This window comes from Dipodomys spectabilis, unplaced genomic scaffold (assembly GCF_019054845.1).
Source record: "Dipodomys spectabilis isolate Male_0828 unplaced genomic scaffold, ASM1905484v1 ptg000145l, whole genome shotgun sequence".
In the NCBI taxonomy this organism is placed as follows: domain Eukaryota; kingdom Metazoa; phylum Chordata; class Mammalia; order Rodentia; family Heteromyidae; genus Dipodomys; species Dipodomys spectabilis.
Window position 1 is genome coordinate 6,136,293 of NW_024870822.1, and position 17,616 is coordinate 6,153,908.

At 37.3% G+C, this 17,616-nt stretch overlaps 1 protein-coding gene across 1 annotated transcript in view; it reads left to right on the plus strand.

Annotated features, from left to right (window-relative positions):
* Nucleotides 1-334: 334 nt before the first annotated feature.
* Ccdc73 (coiled-coil domain containing 73) overlaps nt 335-17,616 on the plus strand; it is a 104,073-nt gene continuing 86,791 nt past the window's right edge. The window contains exons 1-2 of the mRNA XM_042691502.1: nt 335-469; nt 14,349-14,420. Coding sequence (XP_042547436.1) covers nt 335-469; nt 14,349-14,420 — 207 coding nt within the window. The remainder of the gene's footprint in view (nt 470-14,348; nt 14,421-17,616) is intronic.

Here is a 17,616-nt window from a genome sequence, read left to right on the forward strand (position 1 = left end):
ATTTTAGGAAGAGAATGTGTATTTGTCTTTCATGAATCAACTAGTGAGGGCTCAACCCTTGATAGTAATATTTAGAACCCAGCCTTTGGAAGACTTGTTTTAAAGGCTGAAATACAGTCTCCAGGGCTATTTAGGTATATAGAATAGACTATTGCTGCCAAATGAGAGAGAGAAAGAGAGAAGGGGGGGGCATTGGATAGGAGTAATACAAAACTTATTCAGTGTTTATCTTGGGGGGGGATCATGAGATACAGCTTGTTAGTTTTTTATGCTATCTACTTGAAAAACATGATTTTTTTCATTTGAAACCTTTTATATTACAGGAAATGTTAATATGGAGAACAATTTCAATTCTGAATCATCATCTATCTTTACACTTCAAAGTTCTTCAGAGACAATGGTTTCTATTCAGCTCTTAGATTTTAAAACAAGTTTACTGGAAGCATTAGAAGAATTGCGAATGAGGAGGGTAAGCTGTTTTTTTTTTTATTGACATGAATGAGTTGTACAAGGGGGTTTCATTTTAACAAGTCCATTTATGTATATAGTGCCTTCTGATCATAATCATCCCTGTAACCATTCTCCCTCCTTTCCCTCCCTAAACCAGTCTCATCAAGTTGCCATGTTCCATTTTTACACACATATTTAAAGTATTTTGTCTATATTCATCCTCCCTCCCTTTCTTCATTTGTCTTCCCCCTCCCACTAATGTCAACACTTCAGACATGAAATGTTTCAAATTCCTAATATTCTTTTGTTGTTGTTAAAATGTTAATTGTTTAAAGAGGTTTCATTATTGTGTCTTACACATGCATTAGATACCATGGTTGATTAAAAATAACTACTCTTGGGGATATTACATTTTTATTAAGTTATAAGATAGGTGCCTTTGAAGTGATTAAACAAAGCAGCATTGGTTAAACAACAAAGTAAATGTATATTATAAATATTCTGAGTTCAAGCAATAAAATTCCTTTATGTTAAGCTGGGTGCTGGTGTCGCTTATACATAATCCTAGCTACTCAGGAGGATGAAATCTAAGGATCATGGTTCAAAGCCAGCCCAGACAGGAAAATCCTTGAGACTCTTATCTCTAATAAAGTACCCCCCAACCAAAAAAACCTGAAATGGAGCTCTGGCTCAAGTGGTAAGGTGCTATCCTTGAGCAAAAAGAGGTTCAGAGACAACAACTTGAACCTGAGTTCAAGCCCTAGGTCTAGCGCGCGCGCGCACACACACACACACACACACACAATTCCCTTATGTTTTATTTATTTATTTATTTTTTGTCGGTCATGAGGCTTGATCTCTGGACCTGGGCGCTGTCCCTGTGCTCTTCAGCTCAAGGCAAGCACTCTACCACTTGAGCCACAGCACCACTTCTGGTTTTCTAGTGGTTTATTGGAATAAGAGTCTCACGGACTTTCCTGCTCAGGCTGGCTTTGAACTATGATCCTCAGATCTCAGCCTCCTGAGTAGCTAGGATTAAAGGCGTGAGCTACTGGCACCTGGCCCCTTATGTTTTAAAGAGACAACTCTGGAATATATATTGTTTAAAATTGTAAAAGATGGTCTGAGTGTGATAGTGTGTACCTGTAATTCTAGCAATTAGAGGCTGAGGCCTGAGGATTTTGAGTTTGAGGCTACCTTGGAGTATATAGAGAGACCTTCTCTTTAAAAAAAAAAAATCAAGAGTGTTGGTTTCAGCAGGAGAGCTATTTTTTTTTTTTTTTTAAGGTCTGGTCGTGGGGCCTGAACTCTGGGCCTGGGCGCTGTCCCTCAGCTCTTCAGCTCAAGGCTAGCACTCTGCCACTTGAGCCACAGTGCCACTTCTGGCTTTTTTCTGTTTGCTTATGTGGTGCTGAGGAATCGAACCCAGGGCCTCATGCATGCAAGGCAAGCGCTCTACCACTGAGCTACCTTCCCAGCCCAGGAGAGCTATTTTTTGAATGCTCCTAAAAACTGGACTTAAGAGTAGGAATAGTCTTTTGAATAAATGTAAGTATATATACTACTTCCAATGAAATTTCAATGATGAGGAAATGGGAATTTTTTCTGCCTTTTATTGGAAGAAAGCAATTTTTATTTTTCATGTTTATTCAGATGGCAATATTTCATCTGTTTTGCTAGACTTTAATTTTTTTCAAATTAAGAAAATTTCAAATATACACAATAGTTTAAAAACAGTTGAAAATGAATACTTATATATCTACTATATGAATATAATATATAGCTTGGTATATACTAATGGAACAAAGAATATCCATACTCTTAGTCCTGAGAACATGAAAATATATTAGCTTATATGACAAAACAGACTACAGTTGTGATTAGGGATTTTGAGATGGAGAGATCATGTTGTATTTCTATATGTGCAGTGTAATCACAAAGGTGTGGTTTTTTGTTTTGTTTTGTTTTGTTTTGAATCAGGATCTTGCTTTTAACCCAGCCTAGCTTCAGACTTGTTATCCTCTTGCCACAGCCTCCTACCTGAGTAGTTTTTCAAAAGAGGTTCTTATAAGAGGTATCAAGAGACTCAGAGTCAAAGAAATAGATATGGTGATGAAAGTAGGGATTACCGTAAGAGAAATAGATTTGAAGATGTTACGCTGTTGGCTTTGAAGGTGGAGGAAAGCACTACACTACATGTTAGAAAATGTATGAATGTGATGCTGAAAGAGGAAAGGAAATAGATTCTTCCCCAGAGGTTCCAGAAGATCTGTATCCCTCAGCCTTCTGGCCTTTTCATCTATAGAGAATAATGCTATAATTTGTTACAGCACTAGAAATTGAATGTACCTACCATCTAGGTTCTGTTGTGCACTCAGATAATATATCCATCTGGCATTGAGTTTGTTTTTCTGATACATTTTCAAATAAATTGCAAATTACTTTAATATGCCTGTTATTAAACTTAATAATATTTGTTTATATATTTTTCTTACAATATAAAATAGAGAATGAAGTATAAAATTAATTTTTTAGCCTTCAATCCATATAGGTAAGAGGACTGCATATTGTTGCTTCCCAGACTCTTTCTAATCCAAACTATCCTTGATCTCTGAGATGCAACAGCTTTTATTAGTGCATAATAATTATGTAGTGTGGTTGAATTATGTTGAATTGGAGGTCCTGTGACCTAATGAAAAGAAATTAGAAATCCATATTTCAACTTGACATCTTTTAGATTTAAAAATTGAAAGTGGCTTGAAGGTTTTTAAACAAATAGGTTTCTAGTACAGTATTTTATAGTGTTACACTGTAATTAAAGATTCTATGGTGAAGAGTTGAGACTATTATCCATTCATTTTATCCACTCATAACTTTTTACAAATTTTCTCAGTCTATAAGAGAATTAAAATTTAATTAAGTAAGCTGGGCGCTGGTGGCTCACGCCTGTAATCCTAGCTACTCAGGAGGATGAGATCTGAGGATCTCGGTTCAAAGCCAGCCCGGGGCAGGAAAGGCGGTGAGACTCCTATCTCCAATAAACCACCAGAAAACCGGAAGTGGTGCTGTAGCTCAAGTGGTAGAGTACTTGCCTTGAGCTGAAGAGCTGAGGGACAGCGCCCAGGCACAGAGTTCAAGCCCCATGACCGACAAAAAAAAAAAAAAAAAAAAAAAAAAATTAATTAAGTAGTTAATTATTATTGGTATTTGTTAAATTTTTGCCAGTCCTGAAGCTTGAACTCAGGGCCTGGGCACTGTTTCCTTGCTTTTTCACTCAAGAATAGTTCTCTATCACTTTGATAGTGCCACTTCTGGTTTTGTGGTAGTTAATTGGAGATAAGAGTTTCACTGGATTTTTTTTCTCCTAGGATGGCTTTGAACAATGATACTCAGATCTCACAGCCTTCTGAGTACTAGGATTACAGGTGTGAGTCATTGGCTCCATAATAGAGTTATAAACAAAATTTTATTGTAGTTGAGAAAAAGGACACATTGAATTTGCAAAATATTTTATAGAAATAAATTTTTGAATTCTAAATAAACAATAAATTCAATGGAGTGTTGGGTAAAGTAACAATGATTTGCTAAGGAAATTATGAGGGAAAACTGGGCAGTTAGTAGTGTAAGAACAAACAGTATTCAGTGCCTCATAAAATTACAGGAATTACTAATAAATAGATTCATACCCCTTTATGAGTATTATAATTCATAGGATAAATATTTTTATCCTACCTGGAAAATTGATGGGTATTTGGTGTTAGCCATAAAGCATTAGTATGTGCTTCTACTATAGTAGAATTTTAATTTGTCATACTTTCTTCAGATATTATTTATCTTTCATTTTCTATCTGTTCTTCAAGCAGCTTTTAAAAGTTTTTTTTTAATAATTCCTAAGAAATTGTCACTGAGAAAATAAAATACTAAATTTAGCAAGAAAATCCCATCTCTAAGTTCAATAAAGTATCCCAGAATATAGAATCCTAAAAGTGTTTATTTTTATTAGATGCCTTAGGACTACAAGGATTTAAGTGTTTTTACAAAAACAATAAAAGAGGAGTAATTTGATGGTTTATTTACTCTTTATAACCTTTTGAAAGTGTCATGCTTTTTTTAAAGTGCTTGCTTCAGGCTGTAGTTTTACAAGATGGGCTGTGTATTGGTCAGACCTTTTCAGTTCTTGACCCTGAACAGATTTAGGGAGATAGTATATACAGCAGACACATCTCCAAGAAGCCCAAACTGTCAATGGATACTTTCACTGTCCTTTTCAAACTTATGATTTATCTCCTACACAATGGCTCAACTTACTTTCTTATGTTGTCTAAAAAAAACCGCCACAAGCCGGGCTAATCCTAGCTACTCAGGAGGCTGAGATCTGAGGATCGTGGTTCAAAGCCAGCCCAGGCATGAAAGTCCATGAGACTCAAAAAACCACTAGAAAACTGGAAGTGGCGCTGTGACTCAAGTGGTAGAGTGCTCGCCTTGAGCTGAAGAGCTGAGGGATAGCGCCCAAGCCCAGAGTTCAAGCCCCATGATCGACAAAAAAACACAAAAAAACAAACCACATTCTTCTAGATACTTTCTTGGTCTTATTAAACAGTTTTCAAGATAAATATACTTAATATTCATGGATAGCTTAAAAATTTATTTAAAGTATCTTTTCCAACTGAGGCATAGCTCAACTGGTGAAGAACTTGTCTAGTAATCACAAATTCCTGAGCTCAATACATACTTAATATATTATGACAATTTCTGATACAGAAAAATATTAGTATTGAAATGTTCATAGCAACTCTTTTTGTTTTTGGTGGCACTGAGCTTTGAATTTAGGGCCTTCTACTTCCTAGGTGTTGTCTTGCTAGGTTAGGCCTTGTGTATTTTGCCCAGTATTGGCCTTGGATTTTGATCCTTTTCACTATTCTGCCTTTGGAGCTATGTTTACAGGATATATCTCCATGCTCAGGTTGTTTGTTGAGATGAGGGTCTTACTAAGTTTTTTTGAGGGCTGGCCTCAATCTTTCTGATCTCTATTCTTGAGTAGCTGGGATTTCAGGAGTGCGTCACCATACCTGGCCCACAGCATTTTTATTTTTATTTTTGGCAGTACTAATGCTTAAATTAGAGCCTTAATTTGTTAGGCAATCATTCTACCACCTCAGCCAGATTCCCAGTCCAGCAGTTCTTAAATTCTTCTGGTTTTCATGCAAGTATTTCTTGTTTTTATCTTGAAGCATTCTATCAAAAAAATAGGATGTGCTTATATATTTAACACAGGTAAGATGATTTTGAATGGTTATCTGACTTTTGTAGGATATGACAAATGAATTCTGGGATTTTTGAAGGTGAGTAATATAACACAACTCTTTTATTGTAGCTACAATCTTTTAAAGATAGTATCATTCAATGCTAGAAACTCTGGAGATAGGGAAGCCCAAATATGAGCTTTTGAGCCAGGTGTGAGGGTGTGCACTTGTTGTACCAGTTATTCAGGAGGCTGACTTGGGAAGAGCTCATTTAGACTATCTTGGGCAACATAGCAAGATCCCATCTCAAAAGACAAACCAGCCAAGCACTGGTGGCTCACTGCTGCAATCCTAGCTCCTCAGAGACAGAGATCTGAGGATCTGGTTCAAAGCCAGTTCAGGCAGACAAATCTGAGAGACTCTTATCTCCAATTAAAATCTATAAAAACCTAGAAGTGGGGTATGGCTTGACTGGTAGAGTGCTAGCCTTTTGTGGAAAAGCCAAGAAGAGTGAGAAGCAATAACTTAAAGCCTCAGTACTAATCCTCCCTTTCCCCTCCACACCCCCCCCCTCCAAAAAAAGAAAAAGACAAGCCAAACTAAAAAATTGGCTTTGCTTGTTTATCTGTTGTGACATTAGGCAAATTATATATTATCTTGCCACTTCAGTTTCTTCATCTGTAAAATAATAATAAGAATATATTTTTATAATTTATCTTATGGTTAATAAATACATAAAAAGTGCTTTGTACAATACCTGGGTCATGATAAAATCTTAGAATCTACTCTAGCAACAAACAACCAACCATAAATTCATAATAAGATATATGTGAAAACAGATCTTGCATTATTTTAAGTTCAAGTGCTTTGAGAATGTATGTGTGTTATTATACTTCCTTCTTCATATCCTTGAACAAATACATGCATACACACATTCTTTCTGCATTTTGTTGTTGTTTTTAGAAGAATTTCTTTAGGTTGCCCAGGCAGGTCAGCTGAAAATATAGGCCTGGATTTCTTGCTGCAAATAGATTTTGATAATGGGTGTACTGTAAGAGATTCTAATCTCCCTTATCATGTAGCACACACTGTTGGTATCTAGTGCTATGTTTTTCCTGTTTTCTTCTAAGTTGAAACAACCTTGAGGTGCCTCTCACCAGTGTGAATCAAATAAATCCTTACCGGTCTTAGTCTTGAAGCTTGAGTGTATCCTTCTAGCTAATGATTGATTTAGAGGTGGGTAAGTAATCCAGTTATGGCAATAAGATATTAGAGGATATCTTTTGGGAAGCTCCTGGAAGATTTTCATTATCCTTTTAAGAGGATTTACTTTTCTGCTATAAGTTTCTCTCCTATCTGTCATTAATGCTTAGTTGTGAGAGCTGTTTTCTAACCATAAAGTGTGTGGAAAGACTAAGGAAAATTACTTTGATAATGGCAATATGAAAAGATGGGACATAGTCATACCTTTTGATGCTATTGTTGAGTAAGCCACTGAAATAATCCTAGAATTGCTCTGTTTATGTATGTATGTATGTGCTGGTCCTGGGGCTTGAACAGGGCCTGGGCACTGTTCCTGAGCTTCTTTTTTTATGATTTTATGGATTCCTTTTCTTTTCTTTTTTATTTTATTGTGAAAATACCATACAGAGGGGTTACAATTACATTGGCAAGGCAATGAGTACATTTCTTATCAAGCATTGTTGTCTCCTCCTTTGTTTCCCCTTCCCATCCCTTCCCATCTCCCTCCTTCACTGAATCCCCCTCTCCCCCTGCCAAAGTTGTAAAGTTTGTTTTTTGATATAACCTCTTATAATCTCATTGTTTCAATGGGTCCACCTGTATCCCTATTAAAACAATTTGTTTTTTCCCTTCCCCTCCACAAATTATACCAACATCAAATACAGTGAAAATGGGTTATACCGTGAGGGAGGGACATACAAAGCAACAAAGAAATCATCTTATATGTTAGAAACAATCACAAGAAAGAAAAAACATTTGAATCCTTATCTTGGGGTTCATTTCATCTAACATCAACTTATCTGACCATTTCTGCTTGTCTCAAACATATACTAGTTATTGCAAATAAGGGAAACCATGGGACCTATGTTTCTTTGGGCCTGGCTTACTTCACTTAATATAATTTTTTCCCAGTCTTTCCATTTCCAACAAATGGGGCAATGTCATTTTTCTGGTGGAGGCATGGAATTCCATTGTGTATATATACACCACATTTTCTTGATCCATTCATCTACTGCATGGCAAAGGACATAGCTAGCAACATCAATAGAAAGCCCACGGATTGGGAGAAGATCTTCACTAGCCATACAACGGACAAGGATCTCATATCTAAAATAATACCTGGAACTCAAAAAATTAAATCCCCCAACAACAAATCCTTAAAGAAACAACTGCCCAATAAATAACTGGGCTAAAGACTTAAAGAGAAACTTCTCTGAAGAGGAAAGAAGGATGACCAATAGACACATGAAGAAATGCTCAACCTCCCTAGCACAAAAGAAATACAAGTCAAAACAACATTGAGATACCACCTCACCCCAGTTAGAATGGCTATAATCAAGAACTCTAATAACAACAGATGCTGGAGGGGATGTGGACAGAAGGGAATCTTACTGCATTGTTGATGGGAGTGTAAACTTGTTCAACCACTTTGGAAAGTAGTATGGAAGTTCCTCAAAAGACTTCATGTAGAGCTCCCCTATGACCCAGCAATCCCACTTTTGGGCATTTACCCAAATGATCACAAGACCATACTAAAGCTACTAGCACAACTATGTTTATTGCAGCATTATTTACCATATGGTAAATAATGGATATGGAACCAACCCAGATGCCCCTGAGCTTCGTTTTGCTCAAAGTTAGCGCTCTACCATTTGTGCCACAGCTCTACTTCTGGCTTTTTGTTGGTTAACTGGAGATAAGAGTCTCAGACTTTCCTTCCTGGGCTGGCTTTGCACCACAATCCTCAGCTCTTGGCCTCCTAAATTGCTAGGATTACAAGTGTGAATTTCTGGCTCCTGGCCATAAATTGTATTTTAAATTTTGTTTTCTTTGTGTTCATCATTAATATTAAGAAATGTGACTAATATTTTTTGTGTATTGACCTTATATATTGTTTGTACCTCAAAAAAAGGGTTGCTCTATGCATCCATGAGGGAAGCAATTAGAAGCCAGTTACTTGAGAGGCAAGGTGGTAGCAGAGAAAAAAATTCATTATGATCAGCAAGCTGATTGGAAGATGGAGAACCATCTTCTCTGAAGGACCATCTTCTCTGAAGACTGTTTTAGTGGTGGTTTATATAAAATATGGGTGATTGAAGACTGATGGGAGACTTCTCACTAGTGAAAGTATGTGGCCAAATGACTCACAGTAGTTACCTGATCACAAGGTATTTATCAGATGTGTACATTTCAAGAACAAAGATCATTATTTTTTCAAGCTAATCTTATTTGTCCACAAGCAATTTCTGATGTATTACACAATGGATAGGTTAGAGAAGGTACCTGCCCTGAAGCCCTTCTACTGATCTCTGAACTGATTTAATGAACAAAAACATACTTTACCGGATTGTTGTGAAATGTAAGAGTCAAGTGAAGTTATGTTGGGACTCATGTGGTGATGCACATCTGTAATCCCAGCACTGAGAAATCCAAGGCAAGGAAGTTGTAAGTTTGAGGCCATCTTGGGATATGTAGAAAGACCCTGTCTCAAAAAACTAAGAAAGCCAAATAAATAGAGACTTGGGCACTAAATCTTGCTGAACTCACTAATTCTAGGAGACTTTTTTTGTGTATATTTCTTAGGATTATGTATAGACATTTATCAGCAAATAGACAGTTTTTTCTTCTGTTCTAATCTTTTTTTGTTTGTTTTTACTTATGGCTGTTGCAGTGACTAAACTTTCAGTATTGTATTGAACAGGAGCAATGAGAGTAGACATCCCTGTATCTTCTTGATTGAAATAAAACATTCAGTTTTTCAACATTGTTAATGTAAGGGTTTTTTATTTTTTTCTTTTTTTTTGGGTGGGGGGGTCCGGTCATGGGGCCTGAACTCTGGGCCTGGGCACTGTCCCTCAGCTCTTCAGCTCAAGGCCTAGCACTCTACCACTTGAGCCATAGCGCCACTTCCGGCTTTTTTCTTTTTGCTTATGTGGTGCTGAGGAATCGAACCCATGGCCTCAGGCATGCAAGGCAAGTGCTCTACCACTGAGCCACCTTCCCAGCCCTGTAAGGATTTTCTAAATGTCTTTGCAAAAGTAAAGGTACTTTCCTCCTTTCCTACCTTGCTGAGAACTTTAAAAATCATGAATGGATGTTTAGCTTTGTCAAAACTTCTTTCTGTATCAATTGATATTTTTCTTCTTTAGCTTATTGATATGAGTAAACTTCACTGACTGATTTAAACAGTTATATTGTTGAATCACTGGTGGATTATGTTTGTTAGTGTCCTTAAAGACTTATATTAAAGTCAAAGAGTCTGAAAGATCGAGTGGGGCTTGATCACCTCTTCCTGTGGGCTTCATGGAGCAGCAAAGTCAAGCCCCTGGGGAAGGCTCTAAGGGAAACAGGGACTTTAGCTTTATGAAAAAGTAAATTCAGTTATTGACCTATATGAATTTGGGAATGAATTCTTTCTCAGAGATTATGGATAAAACCTTGTCTTAGCCAATATATTTGACTTTGTGAGACTTTATTTAGAAACTCCAAATGGGACCACTTAGGTTTTTCAGTACTAATTCAGTGTACCTGTGTCCTCATCTTCTTCTTCCCCAACCCTGTGTTGCAAGTCCAGATTATACAATCTCACCTGTTGAAGAAAAAAAGACTTACATTAAAATTTGTATGATACTTCTCTTTTTCTTGTATCTTTGGTTTGGCATAATGTGAACCCCTTAAAGGAAGGTAGTGTGTTTGTTTCTCTCTTTTTCTAGAAGAGACTTGGTAAAGTAACATTCATTCTTTAGATATTTGGTAGAATTTTTCAGTGAAATATTATATGAGGGAGTTTTTAGTTACAAAATCAACTTCTTTAGTGGTCGTAAAGGTATTTGGATTGTTTATATTATTTTAGTGAAATTTAGGAAGTTTGTGGGTTTTGTCTATTTAAATTGTTTAAGTTGTTTATAATTGACAAATAAGTAAAAAGTTTTTTAAAAAGACATTCTCTTAATGCCTTTTTAATGACTGAGGTATTTTTTGTATATACTTTTTCTTGGAGCATATTTAAATAATTGATTTAAAAAGTCTTTGTGTAATGAATTTAGTATGTGGACTTACTTGAGAACAGCTTCCTATATATATATATATGTATATATATATATATGAATACACACATATACATATTTTTTGGGGGGCCAGTCAGGGCTTGAACTCAGGGCCTGGGCACTGTAGCTGAACTTTTTGGTCAAGGCTAGCACTCTACCACTTTAAGCCACAGTGCCACCTCCAGTTTTCTGGTGCTTAATTGAAGATAAGACTCTCATGGATTTTCTTGCCTCATGGATTTCTGTCCTAATTTTTTTTCCTAGTAGATGGATTTACGCCTTTGCATGCCATATGAGTTTTCTTTTGTTGAGAATGAAATTCTTGCGCATTCAGAAACACTGAAAACTAAATTTTGCTCCACTCTAGGGTTGTTCCTTACTGTCATTTGTTTAAAAACTTTTCTGAACTATTTGTTAAGTCTGTAGTCTTTGTCATATGTGACTACTAAAGTTGCCATTTACTAGTTGAATGGTCAGGCTGAGATTTGATCAAGATATCCTTAAATATCTACAGGAGACCTTCTGGTCTTCACATAAAGGCTCTAGGTATTTTGAGGCACATTTTTAACACTCAGACAGGCAGTTTTCAACTCTACATATTGAGATTTTCATCAGAAGCTTCCGATTTTTCTAATGCTATCTTATGTATATGGTGTTGGCCAATTCAAGAGTTGATGATGTGGAAGAGAAGTAGCCTTGAGCTGAAGAGCTCAGGGATAGTGTTCAGGCCCAGAGTTCAAGCCCCACAACTGACCAAAAAAAAAAGATGATGATGATGATTGTGGATCATGGGGCTTGAACTCAGGGCCTAGGTTCTGTTCTTGAGCTTTTTCACTCTACCACTTGGAGCCACAATACCACTTCCAGTTTTCCGTGGTTAATTGGAAATAAAAGTCTCATGGATTTTCCTGCCTGGGCTGGCTTAGAACCACTATCATTAGATCTCAGCTTCCTCAGTAGCTAGCATTATAGGCAACTGGTTCAAGAGTATATTATTTTAAACAAAACCAGAGGATGTTTCCAAATGGCTGCTTCTTGCTGGCTTTCTGCCTCCCCACATATCTTTGTGTCTTCCTTTCATTCTGCTTCCTACAGAGACTGTCTTTGCAGGTCTCTCAATATAATGTCCATTTTTTTTTTTTTGTCAGTCTTGGGGCTTGAACTCTGGGCCTGGGCGCTATCCCTCTTCAGCTCAAGGCTAGTGCTCTACCACTTGAGCCACAGCACCACTTTCAGTTTTCTGGTGGTTTATTGGAGATAAGAGTTTCAAGGACTTTCCTGCCCGGGCTGGCTTTGAACCGTGATCTTCAGATCTCAGACTCCTGAGTAGCTAGGATTAAGGCATGAGCCACCAGCACTGGGCTCCACGTTCTTTTTATTTATGTATTTTTTAATAGGCGGTGGGGCCTGAATTGTGTCTGGGCGCTGTCCCTAGCTTTTCAGCTCAAAGCTAGCACCCTACCACTTAAGCCTTTGCACCACTTCTGGCTTTTTCTGCTTATGTGGTGCTGAGGAATCGAACCCAGGGCCTCATGCATGAGAGGCAAGCACTCTACCACTGAACCAACTTCCTAACCCCCTCTTTTTAATTGTTAGTGCGGTGGTAGTAACAGATGGGAGGAGGACATTCTGTGATACTGCTATTAGTCCTTAGTCTTAGCTGAACCTGAGTCTTAGGATGAGATCTTCCCAACTGTTCTGATCCCTCTTTTAGATACAGTGCTGGGCATAGCATGAATTTCTGCCAGCTGTAATTTTGTTTTCTTGGTTTTCTCCTCTCAGTTGCAGTAGGTTTCCAGAAGTATAGTGAGGTTATGATTTGTATTGGACTTCCCCCTGAACATTAAAGCTTTTGTTTCTTAGAGGAGACAAGGAAGACAGATCTGTTGCGTTAAGAGTGTTCAGTGATGCCTGTTGATTGGACCCCTGGGTAGTTGTTGCCAACTACCCAGCTTTTCAACTATGTCTGTGTTACCAGGTGAATGTTTGAAGAAAGGGAGTCCCCTATCTGGATCTTGGTTCCAAGTCTTTTGTGTTCCAAATAAGGAATTGAGCAGGATAAAGGAATATATAGATATATTGAAAGGGAATGTATGCCCTGTGAGACTACAATAATGGGCTGTGGGAAAGTGCTTTTTGTAGGCAGCTCAGAAAAAGTGTGTGGTTTGTTTGGTAGAGCTATGGTAGTCCATCCTTTATTTGAATGAACAGGTTGATTGACAAGTGGGGCTTGCTTTTTTTAGTTTGGAAGTTGAGTCCATGATGTTTAGCTACTATGGAGAAATATGTCGTGTTTCTTGTCATTTTGTTGCTTTCCTGTAGCTTGCTTTTTTCCTCTCCTTGTGTATCCTAAACTAGTCTAGTGATTTTTAGTCAGTGCTTTCATGCACAAACACATTGTGCATGCCTACATTTGTTGAGACTTTCTGGGATGAATTTGTACATGTTCCTCATAGAGATTGGGCAGTCTTAAAGTAAGAATCTGGGAATTGTATGGTCAAAAGTCATTATAGGGTCATTATCCTTGTTCCCAGTTCATGCACAGTTGGTGAGAACTCTGCTTTGCTGGACAAATGGCCTGTTATCATGTGGCCCCAGTGAAGCTGATCATAGGAACTTTATCAGCACCTTGTCAATGCCTTTGCAGTCTAGGGTTATCTTTTGGAAGGGTTCTTTAGCATTCCTTAGGCAGGTGCAGATCTGTAGGTATATCTGTGGCTGGTCTTAGAAGTGGTCCTGGCAACCATGGATCCTATTTTTTTTGATCAGTTGTGGGGCCTGATCTGTAGGCCTGGGCGCTGTCCCTCAGCTCTCAGCTCAAGGCTAGTGCTCTACCATTGAGCCTCAGCGCTACTTCATGGTTTTTCTGCTTATGTGGTGCTGAAAAATTGAACCCAGGGCCTCATGCATGCAAGGCATGCACTCTACCACTGAGCCACCTTCCAAGCCTCTGATCCATGGTCTTAAAGTAGCTCATGTAAGAACTTTCATTTAATTTGCAATTTTCCAGCTTTAAAAAAAATGGTTGTGAGAAGATAGTTTCTTTTTCTCTAGAAAGAGCTGGAAATGAATGTCTTGAGATTCTAATTTTCTTTTGTTGGTTAGTCATGGGGCTTGAACTCTGGGCCTGGGCACTGTCCCTCAGCTCTTTAGCTCAAGGCGAGCACTCTGTCACTTGAGCCACAGCACCACTTCTGGTTTTCTGGTGGTTAATTGGAGATAGGAGTCTCATGAACTTTCCTGCCGGGGCTGGCTTTGAACTGCAATCCTCAGATCTCAGCTTGCTGAGTAGCTAGGATTATAGGCATGACACAACATGCTGGCTTGAGATTCTAATTTTCATAGCACTTTTCTTTTCTTGATTTAGGAGGCTGAAATCCAATATGAAAAACAGATTGGTAAAATTATTATGGAAACACAAGAACTTAAATGGCAAAAGGTGAGTGTTTTCCCCCTCAATTGGCATTTTTAGCATCCATTTATAATGTATACTAGTTATTGCTAAAATGAAAATTTTAAATTTCCTAAATATATCCAAGAGTAGTACATTACTTGAAACAAAACTTCAGGACAATTCCAACTAAAGTTGTTTTTGATATTTGGGTTTTCATAAAACTGAGAGTAAAAGTTTTGTTCAGGCTATTTATTTATTCATTTAGTTGCTTATTTCATCAGTCAGGTAAAATAACTTGGTGCCTCAGGATCTTGCTCAGCTTGTTTATTCAAAGCTGGTGCTCTATCACGAGCTAAATGTGTAGCCTGATATTTTGCTGATTAATTGGAGATGAGTCATGTGCATTTATATTTTGATACGGTTTTGAATTCTTATTTGCTATATCTCAGCCTCCTAAGTAGCTAGGATTACAGGTATGAGCCACTGAGGCTGGCTTTATTTAGTCTTTCTGATATTACACTGAGGATAACTCTGAAAACTTGTATTTTGCAAATAAAAAACATAGTAGTGTTACAGAAGAATGAGAACAATTTGAAAGCAGTGAGACCTCAGCACTAGAACGAGTATTGTTATATGATGCAGTCAAATAGGAAAAAATAACATCAGGTCTGATTTTCTCCAACTTAATATATTAAAGCATTCATGCACTAAACTAAAAAGTGAAAGGTTAATATTGATAGTTAAAAAGTTAATGATAGTTCCTTCTTTAAATATTTAAACAGGAATTTAAGGGTAACATATTTGACTATGAATTCAAATGGCATAATTTAAAACTAACTAGAAGTTGTTAGAATTTGGGGGGCCAGAGAGACTCACAAGATCGTACAGAATATGGACATGGTGCACATGTGCACATACACACAAGTATTGTCCCATCTTCCTTCTCTTCTTTTCAATTTTGATTATTTGTTTGCTTTGAGATGTATGTCTTGCTCTTGGACTTCTGGGCTTATGTGCTCTTTACCTCAGCTTTTGAGTAGCTGAGACTACAGGTGTGCACTGTGTGTGTGTGTGTGTGTGTGTGTGTGTGTGTGTGTGTGTGTGTGTGTGTGTGTGTGTATATTTTTTCCCCAGTACTGTAATTGAACTCAGGGCCTGTGCTTGTGATGTAGGTACTCTATTGCTTGAATCATGCTTCTATATCTTGTTTTTTGGTGAGTGAGAATTAATAGTATAAAGTTATTTTAATTCCAAGTTAACCATAACCCAAGTAAAAAATACTAAAGGCCTGTTCGGACTTAGGCTGATTGTAAGTTTCATGTGTAAATAAACATACAAGAATGTTTGGGATAGTTTTGAAAAAAAAATAAGGTGATATAGTCATACTTAATATTGTAAAGCTATAGAAATAAAAACAAGTTGGTCACATTCATGAATTGTCATGTTCAATAGAACATAATAGATCCAAATACATAAAATAGTTTAGTGAATGATATATGTGTTTTTCAAATCAGTGAGGAAGGATAGATTATTCAATAAATGGTATTTACTGAACAAATGTTCCCTTGAACAACAACAAAAAACTAAGCCATATTGATATAAGTATTCTCAGTTCTTATTACTGATAATTCTGTTGATATAGGTGGTTGCAGTTTTCTTTTTTTAATTTATTTTTTATTGTGAAAATACTGTACAGAGGGGTTACAATTACATGGGCAAGATAATGAGTACATTTCTTATCAAGCATTGTAGCCTCCTCCTTTGTTTCCCCTTCCCATCCCATCCTCCCCCCACACCCCCACCTAACCCTCCCCCCCCAAAGTTGTAAAGTTCGTTTTTGACATAACGACTTGTACGTCTCATTGTTGCACTGGGTCCACCTGTATTCCTATTTAAACTATTTGTTTTTTCCTTTCCCCTCCACAAATTATAACAATATCAAATACAGTGAAAGCAGGGGTTATACCGTGGGGGAAGGACATACAAAACAACAAAGAAATAATCTTATAAATGTGTTAGAAACAATTGTATGAAAGAAAAAAACATTTGAATACATATCTTAGGGTTCATTTCCCTAACTTCAACTGTGGTTGCAGTTTTCATTCCTTCTCTTCTGCTTTTGCTTCAGTTGGCAGAAGAACCTTTATTATTTAAGTTGTGATAAGTCAAAATCTATACTACTTTATGCTTTATGAAAATCATGATAATATATATGGTTATCTTTGATGATGACTGTTTATCTTAACTATGTAATACGGTGATGGTTATTTCCTACTTTATTATTATTTATTGGATCACCTTATCGGATAGTGCCTGTACAATGGTATTTAATACTAGTAGCCAGGGATGTTGGCTCACACCTAAAACCAAGCTACCTGGGAGGTGGAAATTGGGAGTATCATTTTCAAAGTTAGCTCAGACCCTCCACCGCCCCCCCCAAAAAAAAATTAGTCAGAACCTCATTTTAGCCAATTGCTGGGTGTGGTGGTATTGACCTTTGATCACAGCTATCTAGGAAGTATAAATTAGAGGCTTATAGTCCTGGCCCTGGCAAAAATGTGAGAGCCTGTCCCCAAAATAAAGCAAAAAGGTACTGCCTAGCAAGCACAAGGCCTTGATTTCAACTCCCAGTACTACCACCAAAAAAAGGTATGACTCTAGAAGTTACACATTAGAATGTTTGAATATAGAAGCCTGGTAACATATTTAGGGGTGTACATCACTTATAAGTCAGTAACCAAATACTCAAACCAAGAGAACAGAGGTGATCACCAAATCAAATTTACCTCAAGTGGTGCAGCTAAGGGCTGCACAAGGTTCTTGAGTGTTAACAGAGAGGAAATAAAGTATTAAGGAAAGTAAGGGACAATCAAAGTATCACAACTAGTAGTTCTGCTCATTTAGATGAAAGATCAGCATGTTTTTTTCTGTAAAGAGCCATATGTAAGTACGTAAGCTTTGTGGACCATATGATCTCTACCTAATTCTGTTGTAGTGTGAAAGCCGCCATGGGCAGTACTTACATGAATAAGTGCATGTATATTCTAATAAAACTTTACAGACACTAAAGTTCAGTTTTCACACAATTTTGAAATATTATTCCTCTTTTGATTTCTTTCTTTCTTTTTCTTTTTTCTTTCTTCTTTTTGGCCAGTCCTGGGGCTTGAACTCAGGGCTTGGGCACTGTCCTTGAGCTTCTTTTGCTCAAGGTTAGCACTCTACCACTCTACCACTTGAGCCA